General features: G+C 45.6%; 1 protein-coding gene across 1 annotated transcript in view; it reads left to right on the forward strand.

Annotated features, from left to right (window-relative positions):
- The first annotated feature begins 1166 nt into the window (after positions 1 to 1166).
- Positions 1167 to 21508, forward strand: part of setd5 (SET domain containing 5) — a 22595-nt gene continuing 2253 nt past the window's right edge. Inside the window, 26 exon segments of the mRNA XM_068712670.1 lie at positions 1167 to 3498; positions 4170 to 4444; positions 7152 to 7254; positions 7644 to 7906; positions 8007 to 8065; positions 8161 to 8348; positions 8570 to 8608; positions 9041 to 9331; positions 10437 to 10585; positions 10681 to 10798; positions 10890 to 10999; positions 11274 to 11523; positions 11974 to 12057; positions 12230 to 12391; positions 12490 to 12870; positions 12983 to 13243; positions 14100 to 14217; positions 14469 to 14698; positions 16148 to 16204; positions 16302 to 16787; positions 17171 to 17263; positions 20636 to 20729; positions 20732 to 20918; positions 21097 to 21218; positions 21382 to 21411; positions 21414 to 21469. Of these exon segments, the coding sequence (XP_068568771.1) occupies positions 3493 to 3498; positions 4170 to 4444; positions 7152 to 7254; positions 7644 to 7906; positions 8007 to 8065; positions 8161 to 8348; positions 8570 to 8608; positions 9041 to 9331; positions 10437 to 10585; positions 10681 to 10798; positions 10890 to 10999; positions 11274 to 11523; positions 11974 to 12057; positions 12230 to 12391; positions 12490 to 12870; positions 12983 to 13243; positions 14100 to 14217; positions 14469 to 14698; positions 16148 to 16204; positions 16302 to 16787; positions 17171 to 17263; positions 20636 to 20729; positions 20732 to 20918; positions 21097 to 21218; positions 21382 to 21411; positions 21414 to 21469 (4212 nt within the window). The 5' untranslated portion in view covers positions 1167 to 3492.

Raw genomic sequence — 21508 nt, forward strand, 5'->3', positions numbered from 1 at the left:
CATACACAGTTTGAAGTTACTGAGTGAAGAGCTGCCTTTGCAATCCCCTCACCTTACTTTGAACAGAACTGCCCCGCTCATTGTGAAGAAGTGTGCTCGTATTCATGCTCCCTTTCATTTGTTCTTCTGTCAACTAGTGTGAGTGGAGGCTCGGCTGAATTGCAAGAGTTGGTGTGAGGGTTCAAGGACATTGAGGTGTTTAGCTTCATGTTTGTGCTTGTCTCTTATCTGAAGTTCAGTTCTATTGCAGACTGCAGCAGGTTTTCCTAATCACACATGGTGATTCTATGTGCAGATTCTACACAAAATGGCTCTTTTTTTGTATGTTGTGAAGTAATCAAGATGGTGTGACATTGTAATTGTCCAGTTATGGTGCTGGCAAGTTACACCTGACAGTGTAAAATGGTAGTGGTATAATATCTGGCCAAGCTACTTGACAGCCTCAAATCTCCAAAGTCCTTGTTGATTTATTTATTTTTAAGCTTAAAAATGAGGACCATACTATCTATGATTGAGGAATAGCCTCTACATGGCTCTCAACATGGCGACGGCTGAGCCGGCAGCTAGAAGCTAACGGTGGCCATTATCGCAACAGTGGGGCCACACACACGTATACTAAGCACAAAGTAACTCTGATAACAACACACAGAGGGAGGGCGACTTCATTCTCTGCTCAGGTAGACATTACTCCACTTTGTCTTCATATATAGAGTTGTTTGCTGCTATATTAATGATTTGAATTTTGAATTTAGCACCGTTGTAAAAAAACAACATATCATACCTAAAGGTTTGACTGTGAGAATCAGACCGACTGTTCACTTCCTAACAAATCTGTAAGTGAAGCAGTGTCACCTCGAGATGGACTAAAGGAGGTTCTGACGGGCATCATTTGGGACAGCAACTACCAAAAGCGGTGTACACGCTATGGACACTACTTTCTTTTTTTATTGTGGGAATGTTTTGTGATGATTTTTACGCTCATAATTCTGACACAGTTAAGAGGAAGTGGTTTTCTTCTTCCACTAAGCTGCTATTGGAACAGTTGTTTTGAGTTTTCATGGTGACCTAATTGCATCCACTACATGTCAGTAACTGAATCATACGTAAATCAGTGTAATATTGAGTCCATGGAGTGGGATACACTTTCTATAGCTACTGTATCTGCATTGGCATGACTCGTCTTTGTCTTTCAGTGTGTTGTTTAATGCTTACCAAACTGACACTTTGTATGTTTGTACCTTTTTGTACTGCTGTGCACTTGCTCTCATGGTTGGATTTGATTTTGTCCTCGCTATAGTACCCCAGCGGTACATTTAGATATCAAAGGATAATCAAATGGTTTATTTTAGGAGCGTGTATGCCCTCAGCCAGTACTTAGCAATGTGGGAACACTGGTGTGTTTAGAAAAAAAACCCGGGAGAAGGGAGAGAGTTATGTGAGAGATGATGAAAGAGAAAGGGTCTCCTTTTGCTGTTCATTTTGTGTGTATGTCCCTCCCCCTTGGACTTGTCTCCAAAATGGCCTCTGTTCTAGTGGAAGTGAAAAGACTTTGTTGAGCCTGCTGGTAATTTGAGCCTGGTATTCATGGCCAGAGGAACGAACAAGTAAGGGAGGGAGGTGCTAGGGGAGGAGGAAGAGGGAGAGAGGTAAAGAAAGGCTTTCCTTCTTCGTATGGAATTTACCTCCCTAGTTCACTGTCTGCTTCTTTTGGAAGAGGCCCAAAGAGTGACTCCCTTTGTGAGTTAGGTAGGAGTGAGGTGGCTATTTCTGTGAGGCAGCGATCACGGGGACAACAAAGAGCCAGTGGGGTTTGAAAAGGTTCTGGATCGGGCCACCATGGGATCCACTGCATGCCATCATGTCTAAGTATGTTACAAACTCACGTTCACCATTTCACACTGTCCTCTTCTCAACCTAACCCATGAGTCATGCTTAAAGAGGCACAGTCCTCGAACAACCAAAATCCTCATAGTTTCCTGCCTGCCAGTATGTGTCTCTGTGTGTCCTCACCTGTATGTCTCCGTTGAGGCCACAATGTCCCACTTCTGTAACCACAAGCTAGCTGACATTTCGTGTGTGTGTGTGTGTGTGTGTGTGTGTGTGTGTGTGTGTGTGTGTGTGTGTGTCTCGCCCCTGCCCGCCCGCCCATCCAGCTGGATGGGTTGACATTCTCTGTGTGACAGTGAGCACAGCTGAACTGACCTTGACATTATTGGAAGTCCCCAGCCTGGCTGTGGTTGCCCTGGTGCTGGAGAGCAGTCGCTGTAGTCAGGGGACCATTACAGAAATGTCACGTGCCCTGTTGCTGTGGCTCTCTACTAGTAAACCAGCCCCTGGTTGGGGTTGTGTTTTTTTTTTTTTTTTTGTAACATGTAAAGTGGTGAATCAGATCAGTTCGGTGTTTTTCGGTGACCTTGCTAAAGCGTGTGAACTCTGATAGCACAGGAGGGCCCCAGATCCCGTTTCTGCAGCCTGGCTTCTGTCTCCGGCTCTGCTGTCTGACTGAGAGACGGGCGAGCAAGGAGGAAGAGAGAGAGAGAGAGCAACGGGAGCTGAGGAGTGTGGGTCAGTGTTTCAGCAGAGTGTGGTCACATGATGAGAGGGCTGGGCCTCAAGTCGGATGACTCACCCCTCCAGGCGTCTGGGAGGAGGGCTCCTCCTGCTGGTTCCCTGTGTTGGTGCATCCTAACGGGAGGCTGGACGTGAGCGGAGCTGTGAAGCCCCTGGTTGTTTTTCTGCTTTTTGAATAGCCTCCTCCCTACCCCTCCACGCTGGAGGCCTCTGTATGGATGAGAGACGGGCCTATCGGACCATGTCCATATGCAGTTATCCTTTCAGACGCAGGCGTGTGAAAGTTCTGTGCTGCTTCCAACATAAAAGCCTTCATTGTCGACATGAGTCAGCAAATTTGACTCTTCATTAGGCGTGTGCGGATGGTTTCCCTGTGTCACTGTTCAACAGCTGTTGTGACCTCTAGTGAAGGAGTCCTGTGACAGTGCTTCCATTTGTGATCAGGCCTTAATTTTCTGTCAAGTCATTTTCCTTCAGTAACTGAATTGTCTAACTAGTGGCTGTCTAACGGGTCTGTTTGATTTAAAGTTATGCAGCATGTAAAAATTTGTTCAATAATGCCAATCGCATTTTTTCATGGCAGACATTTTGACATTTCATAGCTGTGAAAGCTGTTTCATTTTTTTTTTTACATATAAACATTTCTTTTTATTTTTAAATTCAGAGGCACAGCGTGTAAAATCTGGGCAGAACATGAAAAAAAAATGAATGTCGGTGTATCGTGCTGCATAGCGGTCTGCTGCCAACGAGTAAGGCCCAGCCCAAACCTCGGTACCTGCGTCCAGTCTGTCCTCAGTCCATCATGAGAGGATCAGCACACTTACTATTGCTGCCGCTGCTCAGGTCAGACCCAGTGCCGCACCGGCCCGCTGTGACTACCGGCCCGCTGTGACTACCGGCGACGGAGTTCGTTCTGGCTGAATGCAGGTGTGTCTGGCTGAAGGGCGTGTGCCGACCGCTCTCCCGAGGGTGGGAGAAAGAGACCGAGATGCGGGTGGTTTCCTTGTTTCTGTCACTTCCAATTGAATCCAATAAACACACTACAGAGAGGTGAAATGCTGACCCCTAGTTGGAGCATATGACTAGAGTCTAGTCATATGCAAAGTCTAGTCACTAGACTTTGCATCTTTTTAAAGGTGACAGGTTTGTATAACTCAATAGAAGCACACAGACTAAAAACAAAAACAAAAGGCAGTCTGGCTGATTCCTCCCAAAGTAGCCCTGCATGAAACAAATTGGTAGTGGAGATCAAACAGCCTTAACCATACATTCTGATTATCGAGTTGCTCACGCTCTGTCATGGTGCTGTGGTTGTTTTTGTTTTATTTTTTAAGTTTGTCTCTATTTTTTTTTAAAGGTCTACTAATATTTCTTCAAAATGTAATATGTGAAATGTAAATACAGATATTAACTACCCAGAATATCAGCTGTCGGAGGCATCAATCCTAAATGTATCGAGTGCACAGTTAAAGACACAGTGGCTAGTGAAGTGCAGGTTTTTTTTAACCCATCCTATCACATGACGCATGAGTCATGTAGCAGTAAGTTGGTGCGTGTCCAGGTCCAGACTGATGGTGTTGCTCTCTCTTTCTCCTCAGGTCCCCCATGACCGTGAGCCGTGGGCTACGGCTCGGCGGCGCCCCACCTCTGGAGTGGTCCGTCGCTGTAATCAGGGCCCTGTGATTCCCCCCCTCGCCTCTCCTCCTCCCCCTCCCCCATCCCATCCTGTCCCCCCCCCCCCCCCCCCTTCCCCCCTCCTCCCCCCTCTTCCCCCCCTCCTACGCGTTGCTGTGCCGGACGTCATGAGCATAGTAATCGCGCTGGGAGTCACCACACCTGAAACGTCTTACTCAGATATGGCTGCTGGATCAGAGTAAGTACTGGCTACAGGCCGGGTGGCTGTGCCCTCATCTTCAAGAACTATTCCGTTTGTTTACAACCTGGCTCTTATTTTTGGGGGTTTTGCCCATCAGTCTACTAACATCTTACCTGCTAGTGTTTGTGGATGCAGCGAACAAGTACCTCAGGTTGTAAACAAACTTCCCCTGATCATCTACTCCACCCGAATAGCTGCTGCAATGCAGGTGCTATTAATAACAGGCAATGACTGGAAAAGCAAACAAAGGCCAATGTTGAATCGGAAACAGAAATGTCCCACGATGCTGAGCAGCACCTGACCTTTGACCTACCGTGCGTATGTAGTTGTGCATGCGCCCACTTTTAAATGCAGTGAAGCTTTACAATGAACAACGGTGTGTTCACTCTTGTCTTCATGTGTAATTCAGTGCTGAAGATAAAGCTTAATATGGGGGTTTGTTAACGACATACGTTATTGTCTGACCACTCATGAACTCTGTTCTTTTGTTTTTGCCTCTTAGCAGTCGTGTTGGTGGAAACAAAATATCATCAATACCCAAAAGTATTAATATAACTGTTGACTGGCACCTTTGGACTGTTCTTGGTAGTTCTATATATGAATCTGCTGTCTTTATTTCTGTTATTTTGTGTAATGTTACTGGGCGCTTTGTTTATTTGTTTATAAAAACAGCCATGTGTAGTCAATGGCCAGAACTATGAAATGAAGTAGTAGGGGCTCTCCTTTCCCATTCCATTAGAGGTCTGGTGTCAGTAACCTCCAGTGGTTTTTGAGGAGGACCCAGGGGATCCCCAGCTAATGCAAAAGAGCTCAAGTTATTCCCTTTAGAAACTAAGTACTTTCTTTTGTCCAAAGCAACGCAATACGTCCATGCAACGTCGCTGAGCCCTCCCCTTTTTGTACATGTTTCTCTACAACTGTAGCACCGTGGGTTGTGATAAATACACTATATAAGTCTGCAGGAGAGACCCGAAGAGATGGGAAGCGCAGTCTGCCAAAGGCTACACTTTACCAGACAGAGATAAAGGAAATGCTGTATGTGATGCTTCAGTCAGGCCGGTTGCACATGAGCTCAGAAGCGTCTAAAACGAAGCAATGTAATTCTGACTCCTGTACAGGGTTGGACGGTGAACACAAGCACGGCTACTGTTACCCCATCAAAGTCTCTTCAGATTCACTTTTATCTTCACATCACCAGAAATTGAGTAAAGCGGTTGTGACTTAATTTGAAGCAATCACTTCCTGTTGTGTTATGTGATATTACATAGCACCGGGTGCAGTGTGCAACTGTCCTGCGCAGCTATTTCTTATGCCAAATGTTGTGATGGAATAAATAGTTTCACTACCAATCACTGTGTTCATACACTCGCACAGAAACTGCTCTGTTATGTTTATTTGGTAGGGGCCGTGCATATTATTAACACATCACTGTAAATGCCAAGAGGCTATTTTTCATCTGTAGTCCCTGGACAGATGTCACAAAGTCACGCTAAAAAAAACATAAGATTAAATCATCATTTATAAGCATGCAGAGAATATCAATACAAGTAGAAACATCATTCAGGACACCCTTTATACACTGTCAAGTACTGTTAAGACATGCAAAGGCTCATGAAGCAACACATGCACAGCAAATACATGAGGGATAATGAAGTTTGTAGAAACATGGACTAAAGACAAAATGATGCTGCATTGTTAGACAATAAAAAAAACATCATATCAGTCTCACACAGCAGAACAACGATAGAATGCAGGTAGATGAGGGAGGAGGACAGACCGATGACAGACGGATTGAGGACAGTAAGGTGCCTGTACGGTCTAGTGCCGACAGCTTTACGTCTTTGACATTAAGCTATATAGATCACACAAAAGAAAACTACTTCTCAAAATTATGTTGTAGGCTATTTCCCAAACACACCTCTCCCTAATGGATTTAAGGTGGAACTAACTGACACTGATGTTTTGCTGCAGGCGACCCAGAAAATATGGCCTATTTAATAGGTTATTTGTAATATTTTGAAATAGTAGTATTTAAATGGTGTAAGTAAAAGTAATACATTTGTCTCTGTACATTTTGTTTCTGTCATTTTGGGGTGCCCTTGTGGATGCATACCTACCGAGGTGTAAAGAGGTAGACTTGTATCGTGTTCGCTCCACTTCAGCCCTTAGCCAAACGTTGAGTCGCATGTGAGGAAACTTCCACAGACAGCCTAAGTAAGACCAGTTGCCACCTCTCTGTAGGTAAGCCCACTTACGTGACTGAGGTTATGTGGAATGCAGTCGGTCTCCCTCGCCCTCCCACCCTCACAGGCCCCCTCTAGTTTCCTCCAAACAGGAGGCTCCATTCATCACGTGATGAGATACAGTCTCCGCTTAGATATACAGAACCCAGCGCTTTAAATGAGACGTTTGGATTCTTTTGACATGTTTAAATGTTCCAGATTTGGATTGCAAAGGGGCAAGGTTCTGCACTGTCTGGTCAGACCTCAGCTAAAGGGCAAAATGAGTTGCATAACATAATTGCCTCCCACATTCCATTTCCCAAAAATCTGCTCCCTGAGGCTGGAAAGCAACCTCAGCGTTGTGGCGCCATCTAGTGACCGATTGATGTATTTATTGAAACCATTGTTTACAAAACGGCCCAGGGAAAAGCATAGTGTTTTGTCATTCCTCATAATAACGCTTGTTTGTGTTTTTTTTCCAGCCCTGAGTCAGTTGAAGCAAGCCCTGCTGTGAATGAAAAAAACTACAACAACCAGAGCTGTGGCAGCGCACAGAGTCATGGGTATCGGGGACTACCATATGCTGTGAGTTCATACAGTTCTCCTCCAATCAATTATAATCATAGCATGTCTTTATTATACCAGATGTGTATTACTCTCTTTTACTCAAAGATTAAAGTAGAACCATTTAAAAACCTAAACCAATAACTCATTTTAATCTCTCCAGTCTTTTCTTGTTTTCTAATCACTTCAAGATCTGTGTTCTATAGAAATAGAACAGTAAGAGTAAAACTAAGGGTTGCCAGTGCTTCTAGTCTGATTGAAGACATTTGTCCCCTGTAACCACAGGCTACTTCCGTTGTTAACAGCTGTACTGTTTCACATACCTGTTTTTTTTTTTTTTTGCCCTCATTTTCATTCGTCTCCATTTTCCGTTTCCCTTTTTTTTGCCTGAACACCCACGTTGTTTGAAGATGCAACAGTCTTCCGTTGTGTGTTGTCAGGATCACAACTATGGCGCGCCCCCTCCCCCCACCCCACCCGCCTCCCCGCTCTCCCAAACCATCATTCCCCGCATGGACCTCAACGGCGTCGTGCGCGGCTCCCGCTACCACGACGCCACCGAGGACAACTCGGCCGACAGCGACAGCTCCTCAGAGGAGGACGGGGCCGTGGCTGGCTGGTGTCACTGCAGCCTGACGTCGGACGGCCTGCTCATCAAGTGTGACAACTGCAGGTGAGCACTGCTTGTTTCTAAACCTCAAATTTAGGTTTGGTCAAACTTAGACATGGCCCATTTATGTGCTGATGGGTTCTATGGCCTTTTTTGTTTGCAGGGGACTCGACAGGAGGAAAGGAGCAGAAGGCCAACACAGAAAACCAGAAAATGTCTCCGGTACTATGTCTTTTTATCTTTTTTTGGTTCAATCATTTCCCCATAGTAGTCTGTAAAGTGCTATCCGGTGACCGTGTTTTGTGGTTGGTTTGTAGCTGGAGAGAGCAGTGCCACCGAGAGTGGTGACGAAGAGGTGTCGCCCTCCACCATCTCCTACACCGCCACCCAGCATACGCCCACCAGCATCAAACTCACCGTCAACCGGGTGAAAAGGAGCAAGTCCAAAAAGAGGAAGAAGAGCACAGAGAAGGCACGTGGAGCGCAGAAGGGCAAGAAAGTCAAGGTATGCAAACTGGTAGAAGCAGAGTGGATCAGGATGAGTCTAGAAAAAAAAAATCAATTGACAGATTAAAGGAATTATGAGATCAAAGCCCAATATGGAGCTGTTATTTTTTTTGCTACAAGCACGCCCCATTGAGATTACCTCAATGTTGTTACTGATTGCAGAACAGTTGCTGCTTTACATGTCCATGTATTGATATGGGTTCATCTTCCTTCTCTCAGGCTTTCAGAGAGGGTTCTAGGAAGTCCATGAGGATGAAGGTGAGGATTGGCGTTAATCCTACGTTCATGTTAAAGGTCCCATATCGTACAGAGTCTTCTTTTGGTTATAAAGCCGGTCTAAATGCTATATAGATACCGTGAAAGCATCAAAAGGCTCAATCCACGGAGAAACACACACAGCTCTTATTCACAAACTGTTCCTTTAAACGAGCCATATGTCCCAGCTATACTGTATGTAGAAACAGTCATTCCCTGCCTATAAGGGCACTAAAATAATCAACTTAATAGCCTAAAAGAGAGTGAATACAGGTATATTATGACAGACAGTATGAGTGTTTTTTTTAACTTTAAAGCAAGTCGAAACCCAAATTACAAGTAGAGCCTGAAAATGAGGGTGATGTGTCTCCTTAAAGTTCTTCTCAGTGCCATCAGTCTCGTGCTTCAACCCGCTCCGTCTTGTTGTCTGTCTAGAACTCGACAACGGAGGCCAGCGTGCTGGATGAGAATACAGCAGAGGGATGGGAGAGCAGGATCCGCCAGTGGACGGACCAGTACGAGGAGGCTCTGGTCAACCAGTACAGCGCTGACGTCCAGACACTCCTCCAGCTTCACCGCACTGCCAGCACCACTGTCTCAAAGGCAGAGAGCAACACGGCGGTGCCCCTCTCCACCACACAGATCCACGCCTCAGTGGACGCCATGGACACCATCAACCGCACTGAGCTGGCCTGTAACAACACTGTGCTGGGCTCACAGATGCAGGTCAGCCCACATCCTGAACCGAACTCTGTATTGATTCAGCTTGTATGCCCCAATGTGTGCATGTGCAACAAACGGTACCATTGCGAAAGGTTTTATGCGATCATTTAGGCCATAACAACACATGATATATAGTCACATTAAGTCTTAAGTCGGGAGGGAAGGAGTGAGTGAGGGAGAAGCGGGAGAAGCCAAAGGCCAAAGCCAGTGTCAAAAATTTCGCAACTGTTAATATTTGTCCTTGATTCTCGCGATATGGTAATTTACTACAGGGGTGCCCACACTTTTTCGGCTTGCGAGCTACTTTTAAAATGACCAAGTCAAAATGATCTACCTACATTCAAAATGCTAAATATCTATATCTATATATTTTTATTTAACTAGGAAAGTCCCATTGAGATTAAAAATCTCTTTTTCAAGGGAGACCTGGCCAAGACAGGCAGCAACATCAGAAACACATAGTTACAGACAGAAAATACAGAACAAGACAAGTTAAAAGAAACTAAAAGTTAAGAGACAGTGACGAATCCAAGTTAATTTAAAAAACATTTACAGTTTTGGGAACCTGCCTGTATTTTATATACACATTTCCTCATGTTTGGGTTCTTTTCCTCTGTGAGTAAGTTCCAAAACTGTCCATGAGCCCTGGACTTCAGTTGAATGTCAGCCTGTAGTGTCAAAATCTCATCCTCCACTCCAGACGAGTTCAGGTGAAACAGCGTTGTAATTTTTGAATCACCTCAATATCTTCCCGAAATGTGCAGCACATAAATGTAGCGACTGGCTCGAGTAAAGCAAAGTCTTGAAAGCGTTTGTCAAACTCTGGCAGACACTTGTCAATCTGCTCTGTGTAGATTTTTTGAATGGCATGCAATCTACCCGCACTACCTCCGCGATCGACCAGTTGATCGCGATCGACGTATTGGGCACCACTGATTTACTACGTCTAACGTAGAACAAGCGTCAGTACATTGAGTATGTTCCATATATCGGCCACCTCTATGCCCTGGATAATCACCAGTCACAATTGTGTAATTATGCGTTAGTATGACATGTTTAACATTTTTCTGCATTTGCAAATAAACGGTGTGTGATGTGCCGTTTGCAGCTCCAGTTGGGGCGGGTAACCCGAGTGCAGAAACACAGGAAGATCCTACGCGCAGCCAGGAACCTGGAACCAGACACGCTCATCATTGAATATCGGGGGAAGGTCATGCTCAAACAGCAGTTTGAAGTCAACGGGCACTTCTTCAAAAAGTAAGACAACACGTGTTCTGCTTTTCAATGTTTGGGTGCGAAGACGCTCACAGAGATCTCAGTGTTGATACCACCGTCGTCATATTTTTCCCCAGACCCTACCCCTTTGTGCTGTTCTACTCAAAGTTTAATGACATAGAGATGTGCGTCGATGCAAGGACCTTTGGAAATGATGCCCGCTTCATCAGGAGGTCCTGTGCACCCAACGCCGAGGTCAGCCAACAATCTCAATGCCTTTCTGCGTAGCTGTGAGTTAACTTAGTTACTTAGTTAAGATAACTCACACATCTGTTCCCTTCTCCAGGTCCGGCACATGATTGCTGAGGGCATGATCCATCTGTGTATCTACGCCGTCAGTCATATCACAAAGGACGCTGAGGTCACCATTGGATTTGACTATGAGTTCAATAGCTGGTTAGTACTGCTCCTGAACCCTTATCCGTCTCTCCACCTGCCTGTGACCCAGCCACTAGAAAGCACCCATCCATAAAAAGTAACACAGGTCAAATCTGTACAACATTCAAGTAGAAGTGGTAATGGTCTATGTTCTGTCTAGAAACACATGTTGGTATCAGGAGTGACTCAAGTAGTAGTTTTCTTTTGGTTTATATAAACAGTTGTTGCTGCTTTAGGATGTCTTGTGTTCTGTCGTCCAGTTTAACCCTCTCTGTCTCTTAACAACCCCCAGCAATTACAAAGTGGACTGTGCATGCCATAAGGGAAACCAGAACTGCCCGGTGCAGAAGCACAACCTGAGCCCCAGGGAGTGCTTGCTCAGCGCCCTCTCGCTGCCGCCGCCCTCCGCTCTGGCAGGTGCCGAGACCCGGCGGAGAAAAGCCCGGAGGAGAGAGCTAGAGAGCGGCCTCGCCGGTGACAGCAACCAGACCCTCAACCAGCACCAGGAGGCCAAAGAACTGCAGGGGACCAGTGACGCAGAGGTGTGTGTGTGTGTGTGTGTGTGTGTGTGTGTGTGTGTGTGTGTGTGTGTGTGTGTGTGTGTGTGTGTGTGTGTGTGTGTGTGTGTGTGTGTGTGTGTGTGTGTGTGTGTGTGTGTGTGTGTGTGTGTGTGTCAAGCTTAGGCTACATCTACACTATTACGTTTCCATTTTAAAACGCATATCTTTTGCTATGTTTACGCCTAGCCTTCACACTAATCTAGCGTTCTACAACCCTTAAAACTCTACAGTTCTGCATAACTCTACTACTGAGAAAGATCTTAAATATCAATCAATACATTTAAGTTACCTTAAGGTTATTAAATAAAGATCCTTAGATTTAACTCCATTACATATGAATGTGTCTGCAAACAGGAAAAGTGTTCTAAAAACTGGGCTTGAAAATATTAATATAGCATGTTTTTCTCATGTGCTGCCTGTCTGTGCTATTAGGAGAGGCTGCTGGATGAGCTGAATGTGGAGGAGGGAGAGGAAGGAGAGGTGGATGAAAACGGGGTGGCCATCTCCAGTAAAAGGGTACGCCATTTTAACTTTTTCCCCAGTACAGCTGTTACACTAATCCAGCGTATTTGTGTTTGCTGTGACAATAGATTCCAATTCCAGCACAATACATCAGTACAAGAGAAAATGTTTGCGGTAACTCTCTGCACGTGTAACTCCTCTCTTGTGTCTGTGCTCTTTCACGTAGACATGTAACAACCTGGAAAGGAGGCGCAAGAGAGTGGGAGGAGCAGAAGTCAAGGAGGAGGGTGTGGAAAGTGAGGACGGGGCGGGAAACCCCGCAGGGAACACTCCTACACCCCACAATGCCGGAGTGGGGGTCAGCACACGGCGCTCCAGCTATGTGATGGTCAGTGAGCGAAATCCGGTTGTTCATCCACATCTTTTCACCTGTTTTTTTTTTTTTTTATATATATATATATTTTTTTGACATTCATTCTCTTTCAGGATGCGCTGTCTACTGAAGAAAAGACCTCATTACCCAACCTGCCCGCTCCCATCGCCCCCCCTAAACCCGCACGACCCACCAAGCCTCGGCCCAAAAGTCGGATCTCTCGCTACCGGTCCAGTTCGTCCCAGCGAGCCCGGCGGCAGCGCCAAGCTCTCGCCCAGCAAGCTGCCGCAGCAGCAGCCGCGGCAGCAGCCGCGGCAGCAGCGCCGTCATCAGCCGATCAGGGTGCCTGTCTGGATGAGGAGGGATCTCAGGGCCCGTATGGTTCTGAACACGGCCACGGAGAGAGCGGTCTGGGGGGTCATCTCCTTGATGGAGACGGCCATGGTCTAAACTGTATAAATAGAGGCAACCTGCGTTACCCCAAGACCAAGAAGGTTAGAAGACGCTAGACCTTTTTTGAGTGTAGGATTTACGCTAAGCTTTCTTAATTATGTAGTACATTCCTATCAAATGCATAGTTAATCATTTGTTCTCATTTGTTTTCAGTACCTGGTGACAGAGTGGTTGAATGACAAGGTCCCTGGAGGGGAGAAGGTCCACCAAGAGGTGCCCGTTGAGCGCCCGCTACGGATAACCACTGACCCCACGGTGCTGGCCACTACCCTCAACATGCTGCCGGGCCTCTCCCACTCGTCGCTCATCTGCACCGCGCCCAGACACTACGTCCGCTTCGGCTCCCCCTTCAACCCCGAGAGACGCCGGCCCCGCCCGCTCCAAATGGACGGCACTTACGGCTGCTACAAGAAGGTGAGACATGCCGGGAGGTGTTGTCGAGAGATAGAGGACACGGCTGTAAAAATATACAATGAATGTTGTCATCCATGGTGATTCACACTGAGTGCTAGTATTAGAAGCTTGTCTGCAAGTCCTTTAAAAATTAACCAAAAGTTGGAAGCCTGAGCAGGATAGTTTGGGTGATTTCAAGTGGCGTTGTATGAGGTACTTCTTCATAGTCAGTGTATTACTACAGCAGATGGAGTTTGTAGAAACAAACAGGAGTAGCAGCATGGGAGCAAATCAATGTAGTGCTCTGAACGAGGGCAGCAGCAAAACCTATTTTTGACACCTAAAACGATCTATATCAGTTTAAGTCTACGCTATATTTAGAATATCTTCACCTGTTTACCTCAGACAATCCAGTACATTGATTTGCTCTTGTGCTGGTACTCCTGTCTGTTTCTTTAAACTCCATCTACTCTAGGTAATACGCTGACTATGGAGAAGAATCTCATACAACCTCATTTCAAAACACCCAAACTATCCCTTTAAATTGTCTAAACTTGTCTCTTAAAATGTGTCTCTTGAATCCCATTTTTAACTCCTAAAGTCTTACACCGTATGCTGATGTGTTGGTGAAAAATGACCAGTCAGAAGAATTTAAAGTTCTTGTTTTTACCATCATTATATCCTAAATTGGTTAATGTTAATACTTGTGACTTCCAATCACCTTGTAATATGTTATATTATATCCAAACCATTCTTCTATTATACAACTAAAGACTTTTCTGAGAGATTGGGTTACTTTTAAGGAAGATGTTTTTAAATGTCTTCTAAACAAACACTTTAGTTTTTTTAACTCGACATTACTGTTGTTTCGATGCAGAGATGGATAAAGCAGGTGGAGGATGAGAGCTGTTCAGCCAGTGTGGAGGATGGCACAGAGTCCACCTCCTCCCAGCAAAGTACCAGTAGCAGGTCCACCCCCAACCCCCTGTCCAGCGGTACGTACATCCCCACCTCCATCTGGATGACGCATTTATTCTGAAAGCACCAAAGCTGGAGGAAGAATGAAAGTTAGATCAGAACTAAGCAGCTGGGTGCTATTATTGCTAAAAGTACACCTAAGTGAAGGGTGCAGTCCAGATCAGAAGCATGTCTCTCGTCTTGTTTCGATACCGTCTTGATACTCGAAGTGTACTCTCTCCAGTTTTGTCCAACTCACTTGTGTTATTTCACGTTTCTAAAATACCAGATGTCAGCGCGCCGTTTAAGAAGCGCCGCTCCAAGTACGCGGTGGAGACGACGCCTGTGCCCTCGGACCACCTGCTTCGCCCACTGTCGCCCATCACGCCACCGCTCCCGGAGGACTCCCTCCACCCGCCGCTCCACAACCCCTGTGGCTCCCTGCTGCCCAACGGCCTGGTCTACTCGCCCATGCCCTCGCTGCCCGCCAGCCGCTGCAATACGCCGCTGCAATTCGAGGTGAGGGCGCAGCCACATAGACACGCACCTAGATTCACTGATACAGTTGTCCGTCAGAGCTCACGTGGTGCATGTGCATTCACCAATGGTGCCTCCAATAACATCCAATTTGGAAAATCCCACATGAACACAATTTGTGAACATCGATCTCATGCAGCTGGCCTACTTTGTTGAAGTAATGGTTTTATGAAAGCTCTTCTAAAGGATGTCTGCTTCATACCGTGTCTCTGCTCAGTCTGACAGCCGTAACGCTGGAGCAAGGCGACAGACGGCGTACGGTTCTAAAATCACAACACGCACAGTCCGCCCTGCTGATCTGCTCCTAAAGGGGCTGTTCGTCCTTTGTTGTGATAGTGTCTGGTCAAAATACAAAGCTCAGGAGAGACCGACACGGCCAAAACAAGCTTCTCCTCTATTTACCATGGTGGCATCACCAGCGCTTTTCTGAAGAGTCAATTTCAACTTGAAGTGCTCGGAGCGACCGCACCAAAAATGTGCAGCGTTCAGAAAGAAGACGCTGGGTGCAGCGTCTTCTTTCTGTAGGCGGCCGCATACGCTCGCTCCTCATTGAGAACATAAAAGACGCTATGTGGACACAGGCCCTAAGAGTTCTGTCAGATCATTTAACATCCCCTCTAACTACTCAACATCACATCTGGAACATTGTTAATCATTGACGATAAACTGTTTGTGTGCAAATTAACTTTTTGACGCGTGAGAACAGCCAGACTAGCGGTGAAAGTCAATTTGCTGTTAATCTGCCCTGGCAGACTGTTCAAATGGTAATGAGTCTTTGGGACACATGTGGTGGAAAATATTCCTATACCCGCTTTGCGTGAGTCTTCTAATGCTGAAATACATAATACCAAAAACCAGGTTGTCTTTTAAGTATTTATTCTCTGCGCAGAGAAGGTTCAATCATCACAACAGAATGCGTACAGTCTCAGTGAGGAAGAACCAAGAAAAAAGTGCTTTCTTTATACAGAATGAGCAAAGGTGGGGGCCGATGGCCAACGTTACAGACATTTTGGTCTCAGACTGATAGGAACAACAATCAAAAACAAACGGCCAGCAACCAAAACAAGCAGCCCAAAGGCCTTGGCATGGAACATTCTCATACAACACAGTTAGTTATCTATGTGAACAGGCAAGGGAGAATTATTCTTTTGCACAACAGAGACACGGTGAAGTTCAACAAAGTCCAGAGCAAAATAACTTATGCATGAATACAATATACTGAGTAGAAATATATATATATATATATATATATATATATATATATATATATATATATATATATATATATATATATATATATATACATACATACATACATACATACATACATACATACATACATACATACATACTACGTAAAAAATTACCATTACCCACACCATGTGTGTTTGACAATATGACATTAAAGAGCTTTTCCTTTCTGCTCTCTAGAACATATCGTCCCCTGAGGCGTCTCCTGTTCACCGGCCAGAGTCCATCTCTCCCGAGGTACGTTCCTAATTGCAGATGCAAACTGTTAAAATGCTGTTAACTACTCAATGTTGTTTCATTTACTTTGTACTCTCTGTCTCTGTTCTTTCTCCAGCTGTGTCTTCAGACAGACTTTGACATCCCTCGTCCTCAGTTCCCCGACCTGTCCCTCCCCTCCAGCTTGGAGAGCTCGGTGGCGATGACCTCCGATGACTTTTCCCTCCCTGGAGGCCCTTCAGGCCACGACTCCCAGGGTCCATCATCTGTAGGGACATGCTCCCTGAATCCAGCGTCCTGTCCTTCCTCAGACCTCACCTCCCAAAACAAGGAGCAGGCCTTCAGGACAGAGTTCAACCTCATATACACCTGTTCGCCCCTCAACGCAAACCTGGGCAACCCCGTGGCCACCGACCGCCACCTCTCCCAGTCCGAAGGTGGCTTTTCCCCAGCGGAGTCCTTCCACAGCTCCATAAGCGGCCAGGGGCCGCTGGGAGACGCGGGCCCCGGCTCCACGTCGCCCTACGGAGAGCCTCACTATGGAGGAGGCTACCCGGATAGCGGCACGCCTCCACACACCAGCAACCCACCCCAAAAGAAGAAGGCAAGTTCTCCACATCTTGATGAGGATAATGTGAAATTTCTTTTTTTAAATCAGCGTTTCATTTGTTCCTTCTCCAGCACGAATGACTTTGAGTGTGATATGTGCCAAGTGAAAAGTCAAACCTCATGATGTGCTTTTTACCCTTGCTCTGTGTTTGCTCCTTTGCTTTGTCGTAAATATTTCAATTGGTCCCTTTTTGTGTCAGGTGGTCAAATCCAAAAGCAACAGGCATTTAAAAAAACAAACGTATTTAACCGTTTTATGTTTCTATCTGAAATGATTTCGACTCTGTAGCTTTGACCCTTCCTCCCCCTCCCCCTCCCCCCCTCGCTGCTCCTTGACACTTTTTGCCAAGTCTCTCTTCCACTTTTCTTCCAAGGCAGAGGGCCAACCAGCATACCATTAGTCTGCTGACAGGGAAGCCAGATTACCAGGCTATAGCTGTAAGAAGTGAATACAAGCCAGTACAAAATATGGTGAATATTCTCCCTACAACTACATCTTTAGAAGTGTGCATGTAAATATTGTTTCTTTGCATCTGCATACAACACCCACCCCATGCTCCGACAGCTCCGCCCCCCCACCCCCCTCCCCTTCCACCCGACCTGCATTGAATTACGACTCTATAGTTTTGAGCAGCGGTTTTAAGTTATTCTGCCATTTCAGTCAAATCCATTGAAGTGTGTAAAGGTTCATCCTTCACCTTGGACACGAGAGGCCGATGGTTTGTGAGTTGTGTTGACGGCGTGGAGGTGAAGCCCACGTCTCTGTGCTCCATCTCATCCTTCCACCTCTACTGCAAGCCAGGCTACGAGACATACATCACCACAAGGGGCTCAGGGGAAATGAAGGATGTTCTCCCAGTAACACGAGTCAGCAGTCACCCGGCAAATGTACCGTTAAACTGAGCGAGCGCGTCGCATCGTAGTCCGTCCTGTAAATCAGAAGTCGTCACGTGTCAGACATGTGAGGCGAGGTATTCTGAGAGGAGATATCACAACAAAACATAAAAGTAAAGTACGGCTCCTCCATAGATATTTCAAATATCAATCCTCCTTACAAGGTGTACGGTCTTAAAGACTCTACCTTTTTTTTTTTTTTTTACTTACCCGGTCAGCAAGGGGGTCAGAAATCTACCTGCCTAAATTTAATTTGAACTTTCGTCGATGCAAATAGTTCAATTTTTTTTAGCAGTTATCAAATAAGTTTATGTTTAGACTTTATTTCGGTAAATGAATATGAAGTTTTGCCCACACCTGTCATCTACGTTCAGCTCATAAACTTTGAGCTGAAGCAAGTGTCCCATCGGCACTGAGCAAGGAGACCATTATCGGAGACGAGAAGGAAGCGAGATGGCTCACTCCTTAGCTTCTTCCCTCATCAGCCCCGGGAATAAACAGTGTTTGACTCGCCACATTCACATAATGTTGAGCGCTGTTCAGATTCATTTTCAAACGAACGGATATAAATCTTTCAACTTTACTTTTGTGTACAGAATCACACGCTGTGTGACAATCAGACAAAAGTGAAATAGTCATTATTTGAATTGAGTTTAAAAATCAGCCCGAAGTGACTCATAAGTCGAGTTCAGCGAGAATCGACTCGTCTCTTTATGTTATATTTTAGTTGTATCTTTTAAATGTTTCATTTTAGTTTTGTTTCAGTTTCAGGTTTAGTTTTAGTTTTTATATTCGTAGTTTTACAGTAGTAGTAGTAGTAGTAGTAGTAGTAGTAGTTTGTTTTTAATAGTGACAGGTATATCGTCTCAGTAGTATGTAGCTGCAGTAAACATACAATCAATCAAACTAACTTTATTTCTAACTCAGGGTCCATATCAGACAAATACATCAAATGCAATACAAAATACATGGTGGAGACGTATGTAGGAAGGGCTTTAATGTTTAAATCTGTGAGGATTCCTTCACTAGCACACATGAATAGCTTGATCTACTACAATATTAAAATCATGTTCTTGTTCTTTAATTAAAAGACTCCATGTGGAAAACAAGAGGGATTCATTGTGAAGCCAGCTCCAGGAATGTCAAGTCCGCTCACTTACTTGGGTTCAATGAGTTGACCGAAATTCATGCTGTCTCCTTTTTCCAGTAGTGATATATTTGAGTAAACAAATGAAAACTAAGTGTTTTTATTTATTTTTATTAGATTTTTTTTTTTTACCAGCAATTTCATTTGAATAGTTTTAGTTTTGGTTTTAGTTTCAGTTTACGATAATTAATTTTTATTTTTTTTTAGCTGTAGCAGTCAGACAGTTACAAAAATAAAACTCAAGTTGTTCTTCAGCATAGTTTTCCTTTTAAACCATGTTTGATGGTATGCAACAGGCTAACAATGGGATACCTTTATCATAAAGCTGTAGAATTGGTTTGACCTGATGTGTAAGGAGGCTGGCTCTTTTACAACAGACAAATACTGTGTTTATAGCTGTGGCACGTGAAAGGTGATTAAAAAAAACACTGGCAAAGTCTGGCAGGACAGTCAAAGTAATGTTTCCACTGAAGACATCTTCCATATTTAGTGCTTGGTGGTTGTTTCAGAGAGTATCAGAAATACGTGAGTCTATCTGATATCACATCATTTATCAGCTCATTTATGCTACACAGGAAACACAACAACAGGTGTCACTTGCTACTCGATCCATACTGAGCATGTGCAACTCTCAACAGAGATGAGAAAGCAGCGAGAGTGCTCACTCCTTAGCTACATCCATCATCGGCTCCTGTATCGCTGCGTCTGGAATCAATGGTGGCAGCAGCTCAGGAGAGAGCCCTCTGGCTTCTCTCTCATCCTTGTTCAGAGGAGCACATGCTCAGTACCAATCAAACAAGTGCTGGAAGAGAGTGTGACGTTAGCCAGAGCTAGCAACATGTCAGCAACTTAGCAATATTTAGCAATGAAAAATCTAGACATATAAAAAAAGAAAGACATTGGTCATTAACGCTGTTATCGGCCGATATGCAGGTTCCTGTATGGGAACCCAGAAGAATAAAATGGCAGCTAAACACCACAGCTGCCTTCTGCAGTCTCCCCTATATGTCGTGTTCTGCTGCTGCAGAGCTTCAGGCGAGGTCAATCCAGTTCAGTATCTGACTGTGTGGTCATCATTCCGCACCCCCTGCCTCTTTCATATACCCCCCTCCCCCCCCCCCCCCCCCCCCCCCTCCTGTTCCCTCAAGCCTTCTCTCTGTCATGACGACATTAAGCTGGGATGAGTGCTCTCATTCTCATTGTCAATACTGGAGGTGTGTGTGTGCGTGTGCGTGTGCGGACGTTGATGTTTGTGTGTGGACGTTGATGTTTGTGTAGTTGTTGTTTCAGCGTGGTTGCATCATGGCGTGGTGCGTTCAAAGTTGCCTGCTCTGTCGTCAAATGTTACTAACAGTACATCCAGAACACACGACGTGATCCACAGCACAGGCCTCTCTCATGACTACGAGTGTGTTAGTGGAATGGAACGATCGTAGAGATGCACACAGTGTCATTTTCATGTCAACAGTGATTTCCATGGTGATTACGGTGTGTGTGTGTGTGTGTGTGTGTGTGTGTGTGTGCTGTGTGTGTGTGTGTGTGTGTGTGTGTGTGTGTGTGTGTGTGTGTGTGTGTTTTCTTTTGTGGTCTTTTTTTCTTTTTGTCATGTTGAATAGTTGTTTCCAGGTGAGTCCTCTCCGGTGTGGTGCATGCCGTCTGCCCATCACTCAATGCCGTTTTGGTGAATGGTGTGACTCTGTCAGCGGCCCCGGCATCAGAGCGAATGATGTGATGCGCGTTTGTGTGTCAGTCCTCTGGCAGCGGGTGTTTAATGGCGCCTCTCCTCCCCTCTGCTGCCTCAGGTGTCTTTGCTGGAGTACCGCAAAAGGAAGCAGGGCGGCGGCCGTGACTCGGAGCCGGCCGGCGGCTCGTCGCTCGGCGGCACCCCCACCCGGCCCTGCTCCACTACAGCCAGGACTCCCACCACCCCCACTGCCATCAGCAGATGCAGCCGACGGCCTCCCCGCACAGCTCCTTCTCCTCCTCGGTGCACGCCTCCTCCGTCCTGCAGATCGAGGAGGTCAGTCCTCCGCACCACCAGGGCTCGTCCGTGCAGCCCAGACACCAGGACAGCAACAACCAGTGGTGAGAAGCCCCGAACAATGACCTCTTGGTACATGTCTCATCACCTGGCTGTTATAAACAGTGTAGTTCTGGGATTGTTTAAAGAAAACACGCTTTTCAATCCTGCCGGTGGTTTAAGTCTGGATTTGGTCATGATCAGAGTTTGCAGATAACCTTTTGGGTTTGGTTTTTTTCCAAGGATGGTCCCCACTACTGTTGAACGTCTAAGGGAAGGTCAGGGGGTTCTGGAGCGAGTGCTAAGAAGTATCAAGATGGAGCGGGTTTACAAGAGGAGTGACGGCTCTACAGAGAAGGAATCTGGTATGACCACGTTTTGAAACTTCAGGGATCCCTGCAGAGAAATGGGGTTGGCAAAAAACAGAAAATTAATATACTTCAAGATAACTACCGATGGAAATGAACCCACAGCTATTGATGTTGTGCTTTAACCTCCCTAATGATAACACATGTTCTGTGTTGTTAGATGCAGATCGGTATGAGGTGCAGGCGGCGTCCATGGCTCTCCCATGAAGAGTCCACACGGATACAGTCCCTCTGTGTACTCACACCAGGTAGCCTGTACTAACCACTTCTATCGTGTGTTCCCCAAC

Source organism: Cebidichthys violaceus, unplaced genomic scaffold, assembly GCF_023349555.1.
Source record: "Cebidichthys violaceus isolate CVI_PGR_0920_01 unplaced genomic scaffold, fCebVio1.0.p SCAF_17, whole genome shotgun sequence".
NCBI lineage: Eukaryota > Metazoa > Chordata > Actinopteri > Perciformes > Stichaeidae > Cebidichthys > Cebidichthys violaceus.